This window comes from Stegostoma tigrinum, chromosome 37, assembly GCF_030684315.1.
Source record: "Stegostoma tigrinum isolate sSteTig4 chromosome 37, sSteTig4.hap1, whole genome shotgun sequence".
NCBI classification, from domain to species: domain Eukaryota; kingdom Metazoa; phylum Chordata; class Chondrichthyes; order Orectolobiformes; family Stegostomatidae; genus Stegostoma; species Stegostoma tigrinum.
The window spans coordinates 15,324,349-15,343,396 of record NC_081390.1 but is presented as its reverse complement, the minus strand read 5'-3'; the positions used below and the strand labels follow the sequence as shown (position 1 = coordinate 15,343,396).

Here is a 19,048-nt window from a genome sequence, read left to right as displayed (position 1 = left end):
GGCAAATAGCCTTTTATGTTTTCTTGAATTTTTTTTCCTTCAATTGGAACAAAATGTCTCTCGTATTCTCCCCAGCAACCATACTATACCTTACTCAGGAACTTGAGACTTAAATTCTGGCCTTTCATTTCTGAACTTATACTTGTGTAAAGATTAGCTGTCTGAGATGTTACACTGCCTTTCTCCATCTCAATAAGCCATGTTGGTGTTAGTGGAAAATGTGGCACTGTAGCCTGCGTAAAGACATCTACCCATTAAATGGTCATTCTTGTACTTTATTGCTTCAGGGCATTTTTCTACTGCAAAGCTTGTCACGATGACATCACAGATACGAAAAGGATTAAGAAATGTGGCTGCAAGCGACGTAAGTAATAATTTTATCATCTTTTTTTGCATTATTAACTCACTATTAGTGATAGTATGTAGCAATCAATGTGCATTTTGAATGCATAAAGCTAATATAGTTATTGGTGGAGGGCATGTCAGACATCAAATCTTTTTCTGTCATTAACGTGACACTGTTGGTCAATAGTGGGGTACATTATTGTAGTTAAACCTGCATTTACTCACCTGGTGATAAACAACAAACTATAAATGCCGGTAACCAGCAGACACACACTAATTTTCAACAGTTCTAAAATGTACAGGTGCATACCTTATTGCAGCTCCACCATTAATTATGGCCCCTATTTGCCAGAATTTGGTTCCAGTGCCGTGAAGTTTGTTACAAGATATAAACCTTTTCCATAAGTTGTGGATGAAGGCCAGCGTGTGTGAAAACTCAACTCAATAATTATCACAAGTCAACTTGTGATGTTGTAAAAGCAACAATTGTTCTCAGACATCTGTAAACCATAAGATTATTACTTTAGAGGAGAATAGGAATGTTTTTACTCCTAATGTGCATCAAAATGAATAAAAACTTGGATTTCGCCTTCAATTTGTAAAGGCGGAAACTCTTCCCATCTCGCCCCATGCCCCTTGCTCTCTGCAGCCAGTAGAGTGGACCAATTACTGGCTCCAGGCTATTCAGAACTTGGCCAACTAAGTTTACGGAAGAGTGCCTGTGCAATAGTTTGTTTGACATATCTACCCACTTGCTCCGTGGCATAGTGCCTAGCCTCTGTCGGCCACCTGCTTGTGGCAACGTAGCTGTGCCACCAATGTATTTTACGGACTCTTTAACTAGTCAAATAACCAAGGCAAGAGAAATTAGATGGAGAGCAACATTTTTCAGGCTATATGAAAGGGAGTTTAATTACCTGAAAGGAAGGCAGGTTTAGATTAACATTATGCCATTAATACATAATGGGAAATCTAGGAGAATTAATGAATGCTGCAGATTGGCGAGCAAAAAATAATTAGCATTAATGTGATTAAGCCGCATGCAAAAAATTAAAAATATACTTGGAGAATAACGGAATGCCTAAAATGAGGAGTCCAAATTTCAGTCTATTAATGACGTGATGTAGAACAGATGTATAAATAAAATGACATGATTAGTGAGGCTGAAGAAAGAGCTTGTCAGAACTAAACTGCCGCTGTTTGAAAACTTGAGAGGTAATGCTCCAAGTCAGCTGGAAAAACAAAGACAAATCCTTGCCAAATGCATTGTATTTCACAGTCCATAATGGTGGAGCATGCAAAATGCAATATTTGAGTACAGTACCAGAAATGCAGAGGTTTTTTTGATAAGAGCACACATCTTAGTAGTTGCTGTCACATTTAGAATGAAAGTCCAGCAGATTTATCATTATATTGACATTAGTCATGTCACATTGTCAACATATACCTGACCTACTTAGCCACTTGTCCAAACCTTTTAGGCCCATTATTAATAATTTAAACAAAAAAAACTTTGCGCATCGCAGAGGTCAAGAATAATTAAAGTGAGTAGCTTTATCTTTTTTCAAAAAAAAATTCTGGCCGCTTGAGTGCACAACAAAAAAAAATCAGCTTAAAAGTATCATTATTTTTTCATTGTAATCTAAATTATTCAAAGAATCATCCACAATTTGCAAAGACAAATTTCTTCTAGGTGGTGAGATTGGGGTGGGCGCAGAATCGCAATAGCTGGTTCAGATTTCCACTCCCCCAGAAGAAAATTGGTAGAAAGAATGCTGAAGTTTGGTACATGTCTATATTTCTGCTGTATGTATGAACTTATTTTCCCTTCTAGGTGTGTTTCATATTGTAGAAAATGTAATGGGAAAAGAGAAAGCACAAAACACAGTTACATATAGACCTTTTCTCCGTGGAACTCAAAACACATGAGAATCCATGTATGAAATGATTGCAATACCTTTTGATGATTGATGTATTTTTAATTTATTTTTCTCCTTGCTGCCCTGGAACATGAAACTCTATAATTTAACTGCACACTGGTAGTGATCTATTGTGAGTAAAAACGGGTTCCCTGTTGCCCAGAGTGCGATCCAACCTGTCTACCTTAAGCAAGAGATTTTTATGTTGCATGTGTAGCAATTACATCATACGTACACATCATCTTCAGCACTGCCCACAGATCACTTTGAATCTGTAGAAAATACAGCAGCCCAACAGCAAGATACCAGCATACATAAAAAAAAGTTAAAGGAAGGAGTAGAAGCCAGGTTTGGAGCTTGTGAGCTTTTATTGGTTCAACATAGCACAAGGAAGAAAGATAAACTGAGCATTGCATTCATTCCAAAGCTACCTTGCAATGTCCCCAATTTTTATTTTCACTTGAGTCATAGAAGGCGTGTGGAAACCATGCTGCCATTTTTGTCACCAGGATGACCTTTTACCTCTCTTTAGGCAAAATGAGGTAGCCTCAGATGTGGCAAAAGCAGAAATGCCTCTTCCACTGGAGACTTTGGTTCTGCCCCATGGGCTGAGAACCTTGAGTATTTGCATTGCAGAGAATATGGCATTGGTGTCAATGGTTTTCAATATTAGTGGCACAGTGCCTTGGTACTGGAGAAGGGCTCTGTCGAGTATACCACCAAGAGATGCCAGCTAAGAGGTGCCAGATTTGGTCTCCTGGCTAAGCTGATTTTTCCCAACTCTTAGTTTGAAGGCTGTGGTCAGTATCAATATCCTTATGTATGGAGGGGAACAATAGTCAAGGTTCCTGCTTCTAACTGCTAATCATTGACCTACTGATAGATAGTGTTCGTATATAGCCAACACTAGAGGACATAGATGCATAGCCTGTGACTACCCATTTTTGAGATTGTATGGGTGACTGAACCTGCATAAAGTCTTCAGTAAACCAATAGGAACTTTTATTTGAGGAGAACAGCCCAGGATGTTTGAAATCTTACAAATGGAACATTTTGTTTGTGCATCTTTTATATTATTTGGAGAATGTTTACACCCAAGGCAAGCAGACAGAGAACATTAGTTCTGCATCAACAATCTACCTCAAGCAATAAAATTCAATGCCTAATTTTATAAGTTAACAAAATAAAATCTTTATTTCTCAAAGAACAGTCCCTGGCCCTGATACCCTACTTGACTTACAGAAAAATTGAGGTGTTGTAAAACGTTTGTTAGTGGATTGTAAAGGTAGTTTGGATGCTCCCACCATTTTGAGCCTGCTTCTCTGTTTAATATTGCTGCTGTATTTTCACTGAACAGGCCATCTTCTAGTCCCATAATTTGGGAAACTACTATCAGAAGAAAAAGTTTAATAATCACCATTCAAAATAAGCATCTTGTTCTTCGGTTATTATCCCTCAACTCCTCATTCCATTTTTATGAAAATAAGTATGTAGATATTGAATTGAAATGAATTTGTCATTATTTCAATTCTTCATGGTAGATGGGCCCTTTTTTACTCACTACCTGTGACTGGACCTTGACAGCTTTCACTTTTTTCTGAGCATGGTGCCCTCTGATATCCATCCACTAGATGTCCTCAGAGACCTTCTTTTTCCCCCTCTCTGGTCTCCAACAGTGTGGTATTTCAGGTCCTCCTCAATGATGATTTTTCGCAAAAAAAATCATTTCTTAAATATAAAAGTGGCAGTATAAACATGTTTTTGCAAGGAATCCATACAGCAGTTTGTGTGTTGAGTTAGTGGACACGTCCTTCGTGTGTAGAATTACATGCATCTCATCAACAACTAACATTTTCCAACATGTCATTGTCTGAAAGTGCTATTAATGTTTGCGTTTTATTTCCACAACGAATGCAATGTATTTCTTACAGCATGTTTTTTTTGAAAACAAGCTAGACTATTAATGTTTATGGATGCTTCAATCTTAATAAACCTATTTGAACTTTTTGTTACTTTTTCCATTACTGCCAAGGTTGAAGGCTGTTATTTTTATCAGCATGCTGTTATTTTGGTGGTTCTGCATGGACTCAGAAACAGATTCCTCAAGTCTTCCTTTTTTTTTGAAACAAAAAATAGGCACCTGCATGTCTTCTTCGCAATTCCCCTGTTGATTGGGAAGAATAATTTGGCTCAAGTATTTGGTTTCATTTCAGGAAACAAGATCAAAAAATGGTTCCTCTCCCTCATGATTTCATCCCTTTTAAAGACTTGTCAGACTCAATTAATGTCACACTGAAAAGATTGGCATCATTCAAAGGAAGACAAGAGGCCGATGCTGTCCAGCATCACCAGCATTTATTATTCTTTGATGCTACTTCTTTCACTGAAGTACCAGTGCTAACCGAACAGTCTTGTTGTGTGCATTGAACAGGCTTAATGCTGCATGATATGATCATTCTTTTCTCAGCTAGCGGATAATCTTAAAAAAAGATTTTGCTGAAAATTAATGTTTTGCAACTAACCGCTGAAAAGACTGCAGAGAAATGGGGTGCTACTGAAGATGCCTCTCATTCTTCACCTTCCAGTGCCTTTTTTTCCTCAATCATAGTGTGACCCTTGCTTGGCCAGTAATTTTGATATAAATGGCCTTAGGTCAGTGCTTGACTCAGTCGAGAGCTTTAAGTATGTCTTTCACGTGGCATAATGGCTTGTTCGTCCAAGGCTGATTTTGTTTTACTTAATATGAGAAACTTAAATTATTCCTCATTACAAGTACATTAGGTTTATTATCAAATAATATGGTTTTATATTATTTATATTACAAATTTCATTGAACAAGTGAATCAATTAGCTCAGTAACCATTTCAGCATCATGTGTGCTTGAAAGAATTGGACCTGTATTTTATACGCTCCCTAAATTTTGAGGTGCTCATTAGCACAGTATTAAATATAAGGAAATGCTAATTATACCAAATTCTTGCCAGCACCACATGCTTGTGCAAAACAATGGAGAGCGGCGAAAAGAACAATCACAAAAATACAATTCTTTATCCATCGACCACGTGCTTTGGCTAAATTGTTTAAAAGGGATATGATGAGCAGGTCTACAATTGAAATTTTCACCAGCTTCTTGTGCTCCTGTTGAACAGTATCCCGTATGGCATGAACTTGAAAATATCTAAGAATGTGAATTGTATATTCAAAGTTATTTGCTGAATTCTTGCTTTTGAACTTTTGAATGTGATTTTCTTATCGCTACTTTCGTGAATTGGCCTTAGCTCTTCTTCCTTGTCAAGCCTGCGTAAGTTACTAAGGCCTGTATTAGATCCCATGTTAATTCCTTTTCCAATTGCCAGACTGAGTAACCTTGCCATTAACCTGCTCCTCTTCCTCTCCTTCCATCGAAAACATGATTATAGCCAAGATGTCCATCTACAAGAGAATGAAACTCGCATGTTGTTTTGATTGCGGACGCTGTGAGCGTGACTGCACTTGCATGTCAGACAGTGTACATAGTAACTTGGACACCCTTGAGAGAACCTTCCCACTTTCTTCTGTCTCTGTTAATGATTGCTCCACCAGTTTACGTGCCTGTAAGTTTTAACACCATGCTGTTCCATGTCCGTCCTATGTGGGGTCGTCCCTTCTGTGTTGTATTCTGTGGTCCAGTAAGTTGTAATTTAGTTGCCACTGCTGTCTTGTTCAATGAGCTTCCTAGTGACAAAGTTGGCTATGTGTGCTTTTGCTAGAACTTGGGTCTGTGGATGAGCATGGGAGACCCACAGTTTAGCTTTGATGTGGATGTTCTTGGTAAAGTGTGGTTTTGAAATTATTCCATGTCTGTAAATGTCATTCTGGATAAAGTGTGGAGAAGTGACTTCATTAAAGTTAAAGTACAAGACTGGGGTGGTGTGGGGGCTGAACTATCCTTTTGAACTTAGCTGGCTTATTTCTAATTATTGCTGTTTTTAAGTTTTTAAATGTTCTTTTACTCTCTCTTTCTGTCACAAATACACAATGCCCACAGTTACATGTGCCCAGAGAAGCCAAATACCTCCTGGCATTGCAGATTTGAGCATCCTTTTCTATGTGCTTGGTGCTAATAGCCACAGCATTCAACATTGTTCCAGTTTCCTGCTGGTGGGATAAACAGTAATCTGGAATCAAACTTGCAGATTAGTGATGTGATAGCAAGTATCATACCAACCAATCATAGAGCATCATATTAGCATGACTCTGCAATTAACCCACTGAAGATCAAAAATATCCCTTTATAACCATTGTAAAACATTGGCATCATGTTTTCATGGATAAGCAATGAGTAGAGCAAATGAATGTAAAGTGTTCTGTAAAGTTTGAATTTGAATCCTATATCAGGTATCCCACAGTTTTCAGTAGAATACTTATCTCCTAACTTTATTTAATTTTACAGTGTGCGTTGACAACTCTGCAGAAATTGAGAATTGAAATATTTGAGCCTGCTCTGTTGCTGGATGCCATGGTCCCTTTAGGAAACAGTAATTCTGTCATCTTATTTCATAATATAATATTCTGTTTACACCAGGAGGTAACATTTAGATAAAATCAGATTGTTCTGTGTTAAGGCAAGTCTCTCAACAGTCGCACTTGGCTGTGCCCTTAGTTAGTTCACAGTTTGAAATTGCCAGCTTGACACCACGGTGTTTTACTTGGGGCATGAAAGTTGCCAGAGATCTTAATCTAGCTGCTCAGAAAAGAGAGACTGGAATTGTATTGCATGGCATGTAATCTTAAATTGGGCTTGTGAAATGAGACTGTTTGTTCCAGTTTAGATCTGGAGGAAGGCACCTCTGAAACCTGCAGAACAGATTCCAACTTTAGTCTGAACAGAACTGAGTGTTTGCCGTAAACCATAAGAATCGTACCAACATGTTTTGTCTTGATGCCAGTTATCGTTGCAAAAGTATGCAGTATTCTGTAACCATCACCAAAATTGAACTTGGGTCAGCAATGTGAAATCAACTTGTATTGGTGCATTGTCTAAACCTCATTGGTTTAAAACATGCACCATTCTCATTGTGCTTTTAAAATATGGATTATAAAGTTAGGTAACACTCACAAAGCTTGGCACCATCCATGACATAGCAGCCTGCATGATTGGCATTGCATTCATGAATATCTACTACCTCTACCACTTGCAGCAATGTATACAGACTACAAGATGCGCTGCAGAAATTCACAGACCCACGACTGCTCCCATCTAGAAGGACATGGACAGCAGGTACATGGGAATGCCTCAATCTAAAAGTTCCCCTCCAAGCCACTCACCATCCTGACTTGGAAGTATTTAGCCTTTCCTTCGGTGCCATTGGGTCAAAGCCCTGGAACTCCCTTCCTAGTGGCATTGTGGGTCTACCCTACAGCGCACAGCACTGTAGAGGTTCAAGGAGGCAGTTCACCGCTACCTTTTCAGGGTCAACTAGGGACAGGCAATAAATGCGGGTCTGCCATTGACATCCATATCCATTAAACTAATAAACAATAAATCAACATTTTTAAAATTTTAGTCCATTCACAAACATTAAAAATTACCAATATTTGTAACTTGTTGAACAGAGCTCTGCACCATTATGTAGAGAGCATGGCATTTCTTCACTAGTGGATGATGGGAAGTTTGACAGTGTGACTAGTGTGAATTGTGTGTGTGAGGGAGAACAGAAATGTGGATGAGCAGGGATTATTCTGTGTGATGAGCGAGGCTTCAGGTTTTGGAAGATGACAGGCTAGCTGGAAAAGATAACCATAAAATAATCACGAGATAGTAGGAACTGCAAATGCTGGAGAATCTGAGATAACAAGGTGTAGAGCTGGATGAACACAGCAGGCCAAGCAGCATCAGAGGAGCAGGAAAGCTGATGTTTCGGGCCTAGACCCTTTTTCAGAAATTCTTCTGTAGAACTATGTAAGCATAGGCATTAAATCAGTACTTTTATGCTTTATTAGCCTGAAAATGAACCCCATAAGCAGATGTCACATCCCCTGAAAGATGTAACAATTTAAACTGAAATCCTCTGAACAGATTCTGCTTTCAAACTGACCTATACTTCAACTGTCATACTCAGATGTGCATAGACTGCTGAAGTTATCTCGAATGAAAACTCAAATGTTATTTTCAACTTATTGTGCGCTTTGCTTTCCATTTTATTTAGGGTGCACTTGTTTTTTGTTTACACATATTTGTCGATGAACTGCAAACATTCGTCTTCAGGAGGAATAACTCCAGTTGCTCAACTGATGAATAGCTGTTGAGTAATACTGTAAATCCAGTAGGAACAAAATACAAGTTTGGAAAGCAGGATAGTTCAGGGACTGCTTAACTGAAACAGTTCATGAAATCAAGGGGAAAAGAAAGGACACTGAATGGTGAGATTCAGATTTTCATTAAATTAATATGAGCAGATGTGAAATGTTGACTACTTGACAATTAGAAATGGCAGCAGTGGGGGATGGAATCAAAGAGAGGTCAAATGTACAGATCACATTTCCTTTCTTACATTCTTCAGCTGCTCTGACAATCAGCTTGAATTAGTGTCAGTTCAGCTATGATGCTTTTTGCCCTTTGTCTTTCACTGTGGTACTAGATTGCTTCCCTAGATACTCATTAAAGCCCATTATATCATTATTTGGCTTGGTTTCACTATGGACTCCAGTAACGTTAGCACACTCCTTGGCTTCGTCAGACAATTTTCTTTCATTACAACACAATTTTGATATTTCAGTAAGATCACATAGCCGGTTCCACAAACTGGCAAACTCAATAATTACATTGGACGTTTCCTGACCCATCTTCAATGTACATACTGCATTTCAAAGGCAAGTCAGAGGATTCACACATTGAAATCTAGACCCTCGACACTTTGGATTGCTCTTATACAACTAAACTTTTTCTGCAAAAGAAGCCAGAATGCCAAGTGAACAAAAAGCTGCCTGTTGTCTATGTTTGCATGTTGTAATAGTTAGTATTGAGTACAACAAGCACATGAAGAATAGTCACAATTCAGCAACCAATTTATAAGACTTGAGATATGCCCCTTTTTTTTGTCTTGCCATTTTTCCTCTACGCTAAATAGTCAAGACTTCCCCAAACAAAGCTGTATTTTAATTTATAGAAATCTGTATCTGTTTCAAGAGGCCCCTCTTCCTTGTATTTACAGAAAAGACAAGCGCACATCTTAGTGACATTTAAAGAAAAGCTTGTGTGTTTACACTGCTGTCACGGTCCAAAGAACTGGGACATTTTGCAAACAGGATTTTGTTGACAATATGTACAGGCATCTGGGAGCTGATATTCACACATATTGAGAGGGAACAAAGTGGCAGTTGGCTTGTGTGAAAGTGAAACATGAAAAATCAAATACGAAAACACAAGCTGCACCTAATTTCTTAAAGTGTAGTACACATTTCCATGTGTAGCTCAACCTAATTTAATAAAGACTAAAGTTTAGTTTGCCAAAATCCTGTTGGGTATAGTCTCTTCCAGTTGATATGTGAATGGGAAAGGTCAGTGCGAGTCTGAGGTACCTTTTGTTGTTTCATGCTTGTGTTACTGTTTTCTGTTGCTCACATGGCAGATCCTGAACTTATTGTTAAGCTCAGGGGTACAAGCCAAAATAAAGTGTCTTGAGGCTTAATTCTTCCTGTGTCCAACTACCTTTACTCCAGATAGTCAGTCTGGAATCTTAACTGCCACAAAATCCTACACACACATCACAATCCCAATGCCCCCACCTCCCTCTCTCTTCCCTATATCTCCCCCAAGGCCCAACTCCTTTGCAGTTTCCATTGGTCTTCCTCATCACAGCAGTTTCAATTTTTAGATTTTAAGATCTATACCATTGCCTTCAGATCCCTTTTCAACCTCACCTTCCATCTAATCCATGTCAATTTCCACTTGGGTGATCTGCAATATCATTTGTTCCCTTGTTTCAGACACTTTCATTCTGCCATTATTTTGTCTGTATCCTTCACACAAAGGATAGTGGCAATCTGCAACCCTCCCTAAATCGTTAGGAGATCCTTTTTAAAATGGAATTTTGATTTTCAGGCTTTCGCACACAATGACAATTTCTAGTTGGTGAGGTTTGTCATGAATTTTTCACTGCTACAGCAAAAAACCATGGCTCTGCCTTTTCCTTCACTTTCTACTACCTGATTTGAGACAAGACAACGTGTCTTTAGGGTAGTATGAGCAGGGGTTTACAACTACTATATTGCATACATTGAAGCTGTGTTCAAAAGTAAGCTTTTAGAAAGTGGAAAGATCATGTTACAGACATTGCTGCATGGAAGAAGGCAATTCAGCCCATTGTGTCCTTGCTGGTACGGATTGCAAATAATCCCAGTGGTCTCATTTTGCACCCTTTCCTTCTCACATTACCACTATTTTGTAGAAAAAAGATAATGTACCTCTTTGCCAAAGAACTGGGGATTAATGGGCCATCAATGCTGCTCATTTACTCTTGATAATGCAGCACTGTTGGCAAAAACTTTGCATTGGGTTAGCAGTCTGCAATTCCATTCTCATCTCTTGTGTTAAGACAGCTTTTCCCCAAGAAGAAGAATAATTCCAAAACAAAACAGAACTATGCATTGGAACATATTTTAATAACCTAGTCTGGAGAACTGTGACATGAATAAATATTAGCACAGCTGTATTTTTGCCGTTGAGGTGGGATATGTTTCCTCGCCTTCTGAGGGAAATAGAGAAAAGTTCAGATTTTCGCATAGGAGATCCCTTAATTGGCATAGAGATGGTGTTCCAGTCATGTTAAGGGAGGGGACAATGGCTCTTGAATCTGAAAGGCTATTCTGCGGCATCCTAGCTTCATAGAAGCAGCCACCCTAGCTAAGAGAGGGTGCTTCACCAAGAAAATGCTATCGATGGCGCCTTTTAAAAAATTAAGCAGCCAGACCAACACTGTAGGAAGGGAGGTTGGATGTGGCAGTCTCTTTATAAGGCAGTAGTTGGTCGTGCTTCACATGTGAGTCAGGGAGGCTTGCGGACCTGTGAAATGCCTGCCTCCGGGGCCTCACATTCAATCCACAATATTGACCCCTATTCACTAGGCCTGGGATGCTCCTGTGATAGAATCCTTGCTATTTCCCTGGTATGTGGTGACTAGAAGACAAAAAAGACTGTACCACAAGGGTCATGGAAATCTTGAGTTCACTCTCCCAAAAGGCTGTGGATGCTGAGATAAGTGGCTGTTTCAAGATTGAAAGCAATAGTATTAATCATAAGACTCAAGCAGTTGATGTCAAAATGTAGCAAGATCTCGACAATATCAATATTTGGGTTGACAAGTATCCAGTAATATTTGCACTATTGAAGGGCCAGGCAATGAACGTCTTCAACAAGAAAGAACCTAACCATCACCCTTTGACATTCAATATCTTTGCCATTACTGAATCTCCCACTATCAACATCCTGGGGCTACCAGTGACCAGAGGCTCAACTAAACAAGCCATATAAATACAGTAGCTACAAAAGCAGGTCCTACGCTAAGAATCCTGTAGTGGGTAATTCACCTTTGACTCCCCAGAGCCTGTCTGCCATCAACAAGGCACAAGTTAGGAATGTGATGGAACATACCACAGTTGTCTGGATGGGTGCAGCTCCAACAATGTGGATGAAGCTTGACATCATTGAGGACAAAGTAGCCCATTTGATTGGCACCTCATCCACAAACATTCTCTCCCTCTACCACAGAGGCTCAGTAATAGCAGGATCTATCATCTGTAGAAGTGAATCGTCCTTAGATAGCACCTTCCAAATCCATTGTTGCTACCACCCAAAAGGACAGTCGCAACAGATACATGGAAACACTATCAGCTGCAAATTTCCCTCCAAGCTACTCATCATTCTGACTTGAAAATATATTGCTGTTCATTCAGTGTCACTGGGTCAAAATCCCAGAATTCGCTCCCTAGCAATATTGTGGGTCAACCTACATCAAATTGACTGCAGCAGTTCAAAAGGCAGCTCACCAGCACCATGTCAAGGGCAACGAGGGATGGGGAATAAACACTGGCCCAGCCAACAATGCCCACATCCCACAAATGTATAAAAAGTATATCATTTTTTTGATAGGTGAAGGTATTTGGGGCTATGGAACAGATGTAGAAAAGTGAAGATGCGCTATAAATCCAATCATGATCTCACTGAATGGCAGAGCAGGCTTGAGGGCCTGACTGATTTAATTCAGTAACATACAGTCCTACCTTGCAACCAGTTTATTCGGGCTCATCCTGATTGCTTATGTGCAACCCTGAGAGCGCACTGGGAGCAGGTTAGTCATGCAGAGGGCATGATCAAGGCAATGTTCGTTAAACAGAGGGCAGTTTTAAGAAGAGTAGAACCATGACCAATTAGGAAAATAAATTTCCCAAGTCACAACATGAATAAATAGGTGATGTCAAGGACTTTTGAGGTGAATTGGCAGTATTAAATCCTATCTGTGTTGCCAAAGGGATTGGTAAGCTGTATCACCTTTCTGATGGGATCACAGAGAGGGAATTTATATTAAATTGAAAACTTAATCACAGAAAAATGGGCTGCTAACAGTGAAGACACATTAATGAGCACTCCTGTTGTGTACAAGTCTTGTTCAAAGTATAGAACTGGAGTGTATGATCCTATCATTTATGAATACTGATTGAAGTACAGTTGTGGTGTAGAATTTTCAGTAATCATTATTGCATTCAAACCCCCGCTCAGCTGCAGTTTCAGTGCAGAGTAGACAGATGTAGCCAATGTATATATGTCCTTACTATGTGTTGATGCATAATTACCTTTACCCAGTATAGTTATAGGTTTCCCTGTCTATTTACTGATGTTATTCAAGAATCCTGTTCCAAATGGATGATTACAGAGTACCGTTCCTATCCACTCTTATTAAATAAAATCCCTGATCGTAGCACACTCTTGAGCCAAGTAGACTAGTACTTGGCAGATTGATTATGTCTTTATCAGGATTGGATTGCATGTAGCTGGAGTGACCTAGTCTTGATGTTAGACTAACTGCCAAAGCTTTATTATAATCTTATTCAATCTGACTTCTATTCCATTTTTGTTAGCATTTGAGTATTGAAAAGCACAAACATTACATGGAGATTTAATAACATGACATTTTCTATAAACTTCTACTCACATGCATCATCTTCTTAGCACCACTATTTAAAATCATGTCGATCTGCTAATTGTGAAACCTATCACTGATTTTGCACTACGCTGTATAGTCTGCCTGAAATAGCATTGAATACACACCATATGTAGCCCACTCCATTTTTTTCCATTTGCTGCACTGTCTAACCACTGGTCCTTAAAATGATGACTAGGGACCACTGATAGAAAAGCATGTTGATTTTATTTTTAAAACTTGTTTATGTGTAAAGCCAGGAAGAGTAAGAGTACTTTCAGCTCTGCCGTCCCTCCTTCAGAACATATACACATGTGCTCACTGACTGAATCAGATAATTTGGGAAATTCTTTGTCTGATGAGCTGCATTACGAAGCCCAAGTAAAATCTGTAGTTCACTGGTATTCACTGTTTCTCACAGATGTTGCTAGACATGCTGAGTTTCTCAAGCACTTGCTGTTTTATTCTGTAGATGAACTTTGCCTGACCTAAAAGTCCATTCCAAATGTTAGTCATTCCTAAATCTGCTTTTCCCTAACTTGAACCTATTCCATCTCTTATTGTCATGGTGCAATTTGAAGCATTTTTTTACAAATTTCCCTTTTCTATAGCACTTACTATCTGGAAGATTCTCTTCCGTTCTTTTCAAGTCTGAAAGACCAATTTAAAATAAAAATCCTCCCTCATAAGTCAGTTGCCAACAAGGGGGATTTATCACATGGCTCTTTTCTCCATTACGTCCAGGACTTAAATGTTTTGCTTTATCGCTTGAGTGATAGAACACTGGCATGGAATCAGAAGACCATTCACTTGTCCTATGTAATACTGTCATGACCTGTGATAAGTGCAGTTGCTAACTGATGCCTAAATTATTGTCAGTTTTCATAGATGTGGGTTGATACACAATGTATCTGGGAGAAGAATCTTTTACTCAAATAGCCTAGGTCGGACTAGGTTCTTTGACTAAAAATTGAAGGCTCCTGTGCTATTTAATTGTTCCACTCAGTTTGCAACCTTCACAGTTCCATAGTAGTCTTTTAATAACACTGACATTTAGATTACTTAATATAGCAATAGCGTTACTTCGGCAGTACAACATTAACAAATCTTGTCCTCAAAGGAAAATAGATTAGTTTAGTAGCAGATTAAAAAACATAATTGACTCACATTTCATTATTCTATACCAGATTAGAAATAAGGGGAAGCTACTGGGAAATGGATGAGCAGGAGAATTGTCACATAGAGCAGTCTTCCTATCTTTTAGTTACTCAGTAATTTCTGGTGGAATGATTGATGCAAATGTTTTTGCATTAGTACAAGCTAAAGGTGCGTTCATCAACACAATTATGCCTTTGAACTCTGAGTAAGTTAAACTGTAGAAATGTTATTGGTCCATAGAGAGTAACTCATTATTTTGTCAAGCGTGCAAAAAATTTGGCAGGTGAAAGAATATATAATATTGCAGAGATACAAATGTGCCAACATGTTAGCACATATCAACAGGGTACAGGAATAGCGGTAGTGTCAGCTACTGAATCTGTACCTTGTTCCCTGATTATCTCTTAGTAAAGCTTTTAAAGCAGCATTGTCCGATTCTCTTTGAAGATTCTGACTAGTCACAGGTGTGGCCATAACAACATAGTATCACCAGCATGATGTTAGTAGAAGACACCCTGTACAGTCACACAATACAGGTGAATGTACTGTGTATGTTTACTTATCAAACTTCCAGTAACATCGAGCAATCAAGGATGTAAATCGCACATTTTGCTTTGTCCTACCATTTTACCAATAACTACATAAAATTTTAGAGCTGACATGCACATGCCATACAAATATGAGTATCATATGCTCCATTGTCTTGTACTTAGTACATCTGGGAGCTCAATGTGAACTACAGACAAACCTTATTGGGTTTGAGGGAAATGAATGCTGTAACAGGCCTACTCGTTGTTGAATCTTTTTCATTCTATGATTATTTCAAAAAAGTTAACTTCAGTACAAGTTTTTATCATGAAAGAATGTTGGATTAGTTTGTCTGCCCCTGCTTTCATGTTATGCACATATCAGGGCAGAAAACTACAGTTTGAAATTGATTGTGACGTATTTAGATTGAGAAATGTTAATAAATAATCCTTATACAAAATCAGAAAGTGCTGGAAATGCTCAGCAAGTCAAGCAGCGTCAGTCTGAAGAAAAGGAGGGTTAATATTTCAGGGTCTGAAACCTATTATTACACTTGAGAGAACTTAGAAATATAATATATTCTGAGTGACAAGTAAATACTTCCCTGTAGTTCAAAGACCAACTGTTCCGTCATTAAATCTCTGCTCTCACAGACTTTCTTTCAGTCTTGTCCCACCCACTCCCTTGCTTAAAATCTATTCCATTTCTGACTTTTCCCAATGCTAATGAAAGGTCAAGATGTAAAACTTTTTAATTTCATTTCTCCATCCACAGATGTTGCCTGGCCTGCTTAGTATTTCTCACACTTCTTTGTTTTTATTTCAAATTTGTAGTATCCACCCTATTCTGCTCTTAATTTTCTAGGTATCGGCTGAAGTAAATTGCTGAGCATTAAGGTTTAGGACAGAGAAGCATTTTGCCTTTAGTTAAAAGATTAAACGAAGTATCTTAGCCCAAGTTGTTTGTTTGTTGTCTACGCTTATCTTGTGATGTTTGTTTTTAGAATGTGAGTGATTTTTCTAAGGCCACATTTATTTCCTATTCTGTAGCTGCCCTGAGCTCATCTTTACAATTTTGGTGTTTAGTAGGGAATTTTATTTCCATGTGAAAATGGAATGTTGCTTAGAAGGGAACTTCGAACGTGTTCACGTGCACTTATTTGTGTGTAACAATACAAGTTCAACATGTTAGGTGCTATTTGTTAAATCCAAATGATTTATGACGTATCAAATACAGTTAAATAGCAAAGCTATTCTTAACACCAACTTAAGGGGGTCTTTGCATCAAAATGGAATTTAAAAGACATCCTGTGTAGGCCAACTGGAAGAGAGACTGGGGCTTTTAGAAAATCATGAGGGGTATGGATAGAGTGAATAACTGAGGTCTTTTTTCCCAGGGTAGGGGAGTCCAAAGCCAGAGGGCGTAGGTTTAAGATGAGAGGGGAAAGATTTATAAAGGACCTAAGGGGCAACTTTTTCACACAGAGGGTGATTTATGTATGGAATGAGCTGCCAGAGGAGATGGTGGAGGCTGGTACAATTACAACATTTAAAAGGCGCCTGGACAGGCACATGAACAGGAAGGGTTCAGATGGATATGGGCCAAATGCTGTCAATGCGGCACGACCAGTTTGGGATGTCAGGTCAACATAGAGGAGTTGGACTGAAGGACCTGTTTCTGTGCTGTATAACTCAATGATTCTAAGAGAGGTCAAGAATTTGTAATGCTGAAGGCATTTGTTAGCATGGGCTTGTTACTACAGTGTTGCTTTCTAGGGTCACTGAAACTAAACAGCAAGTGGCTTGTTGTGATGTGGACAGGCTGGAAATGATGCTGTCTGCATCTTCTGCTGTGAATTCAGTAGAGGGTTTATATGTGGTGACATGGAAATTATGTTTGCATTTTCATTTTCTGAGTGCTGCTGGTTGTCATGAAACTCACCCTGACAGTTTCTTACCACCAGGCAGCAGATTCCTCTCAACATTTTTTTGTGCAAGACAGATGCTCGGCAGTTATTTTTCAGAGCTCTTCTGCTCCGGACTATTCCAAGCGACAGATGCCAGGACAAGAACTGTTTCCTGGGAACATTTCCGTCAGAGTCCTGCCTTCAGTCCAAAGAGTGACCTTTTGTGAATAAAACAAAAGCTTTTATGGAGTAGTACAAACCTTCATCCAAAGCAGGCTCAAAGCAAATTTCAGCTCCTGTTCCTTTCCCTCAAGTCAGCCTGCATTAGGAGCAGAGTTCTACCCAGGCTATCTAGATGCAGACATCAATTGCCCACATCAGCACTGAATTCAGTAATTTTAGTGAGGCAGTTCTTCTGTTAACGCGATCTCAAGAGCCGAATCCCATTCTGAAAGCAAAAGTTACTTAAATTGACAAGGAAATCTGATTAGCAATAACTGCTCAGGTATGTCATTGTTTCGTAAACAATTGTGTTATCTCTGTACTCCTTCAGTTCAGCACTGCTTTCCTGCATTATTACATTTCTTCAGTGTAATTGGCATTCAGCTAATTTTTCGTTGGAATTCTTTTGAGTCTAATCTTGAAAAATATCACCTGATGCTTCACCTAGGGGTGTTCCCCTTTGCTGAAAAATGTAGTTTTCTCCTCTTCACAGCCTTTTCCTTGCTCTGGTGTTCTGCTTTCAAGGAATTTTCCCAGCGTTCTTTCTGGTTCAGGCTGTAGCTGACAGGAAAGCTCAAGTGAAATTTGATTTGACTTTAGAAGGTGGCTTGTCTCCCAACTGTCAGCATATGACCTGTCCCTCCTGTTGGTATTAATGTTTCGTGGGGCAAGGAATGGGAAGTGGAAATGTGTACCAACCTTTATAACAAGCTTAGCAGAGGTGGGCAGAACCTTGGCATTTATTCTGAGTGGTACAAATGCAAGTATAAAAATGTAATGGCTTAAAGACCTTTGAATTTCACTAAAAGACATACAACATGTGTCGTATTTGGGATATCTTTGATGTTGTGTAGAATTTATTGATAAGAATGCCACGTACTGTACATCAGTGATCACTTCATGTAAAAGCTACTTTGTATATTGAGGCCAATAGCAAAGCACTAGGCAGAGTGCATTATCAGCACCAACTTTTTAAAACTTAAGGTCCTGTATACTGATTTTACTTCTGTGCTTCCATTGACCTTTCATGAAACATAATTCTTGTTTCCTGCATCTTTTAACCTGTCATTTTTTTGCATTGTCTTCAGCTAAATATGGCTATAACGGATATATCAGCTCAAGTAAGTCGTTGGTTTGTCAATAATTAGTTTATCCCTTTATCTTTTGCCTGTTTGATTTTTCCCCCAATGTTCTCCTCTTAACCCACTTGTTTTTCCCTTCTATGGCTTGTTTCCATTTCTTTAGATTTATTCCTCTATTTGGAGTGCAGTGATTACCTATTTAGTTGGCTCTTTTTGCAACCCCTTCGTAAATTAGACTTCAGTGATACGAGAACCAGCCATAATCAAGATTTGCTCAGTTGAAATGGCTTAGATTGATGGTTGGAATCTTAAGCCTTTTCATATATATCACTGGCTTGTGCCTGAGTCAACACAAATAAGGTCAAATATCTGGGCACTTTAGCTGAAGCATTGGCTTTTAAATTAGATTGTTTTTGTCTCTTCATTTCTTTAAGGTGTTGATTCCTAACACTATGGCTACCCAGGTGCTGGTCACCTTCTGGTGTTGTGTTTTAGTGTTTATTATTTACGTGTGAGTCTTGACAGGGAGTGTGAACATGCAAGTGGGAAACAATCACTGAAAGGTTTTGAGCTCAACACTTAAACACATGATCCCCTAATAGGGATGACTGAATAGCAGTGGAAACCAAATTTGTGCCTGTCTAAAATAGAGAGGCTGTGTTGATCTGCCCTCAGTTAATGCAGCACAGACAGGGGATCAGACCCAGCTCC

The 19,048-nt window shown here is 38.9% G+C and overlaps 1 protein-coding gene across 11 annotated transcripts in view; it reads left to right on the top strand.

Moving 5' to 3' along the window:
• kcnma1a (potassium large conductance calcium-activated channel, subfamily M, alpha member 1a) overlaps positions 1-19,048 on the top strand; it is an 828,270-nt gene that overhangs the window by 677,703 nt on the left and 131,519 nt on the right. For 6 of the 11 annotated variants that reach the window (XM_059640355.1, XM_059640354.1, XM_048563636.2 and 3 more), the window contains exon 18: positions 288-364. In XM_059640355.1, the coding sequence (XP_059496338.1) occupies positions 288-364 (77 nt within the window). Of the gene's footprint in view, positions 1-287; positions 365-5,683; positions 5,858-18,343; positions 18,377-19,048 lie in introns of all 11 variants that reach the window. The other 5 variants (XM_059640348.1, XM_059640352.1, XM_059640350.1 and 2 more) reach the window with 3 other exon arrangements.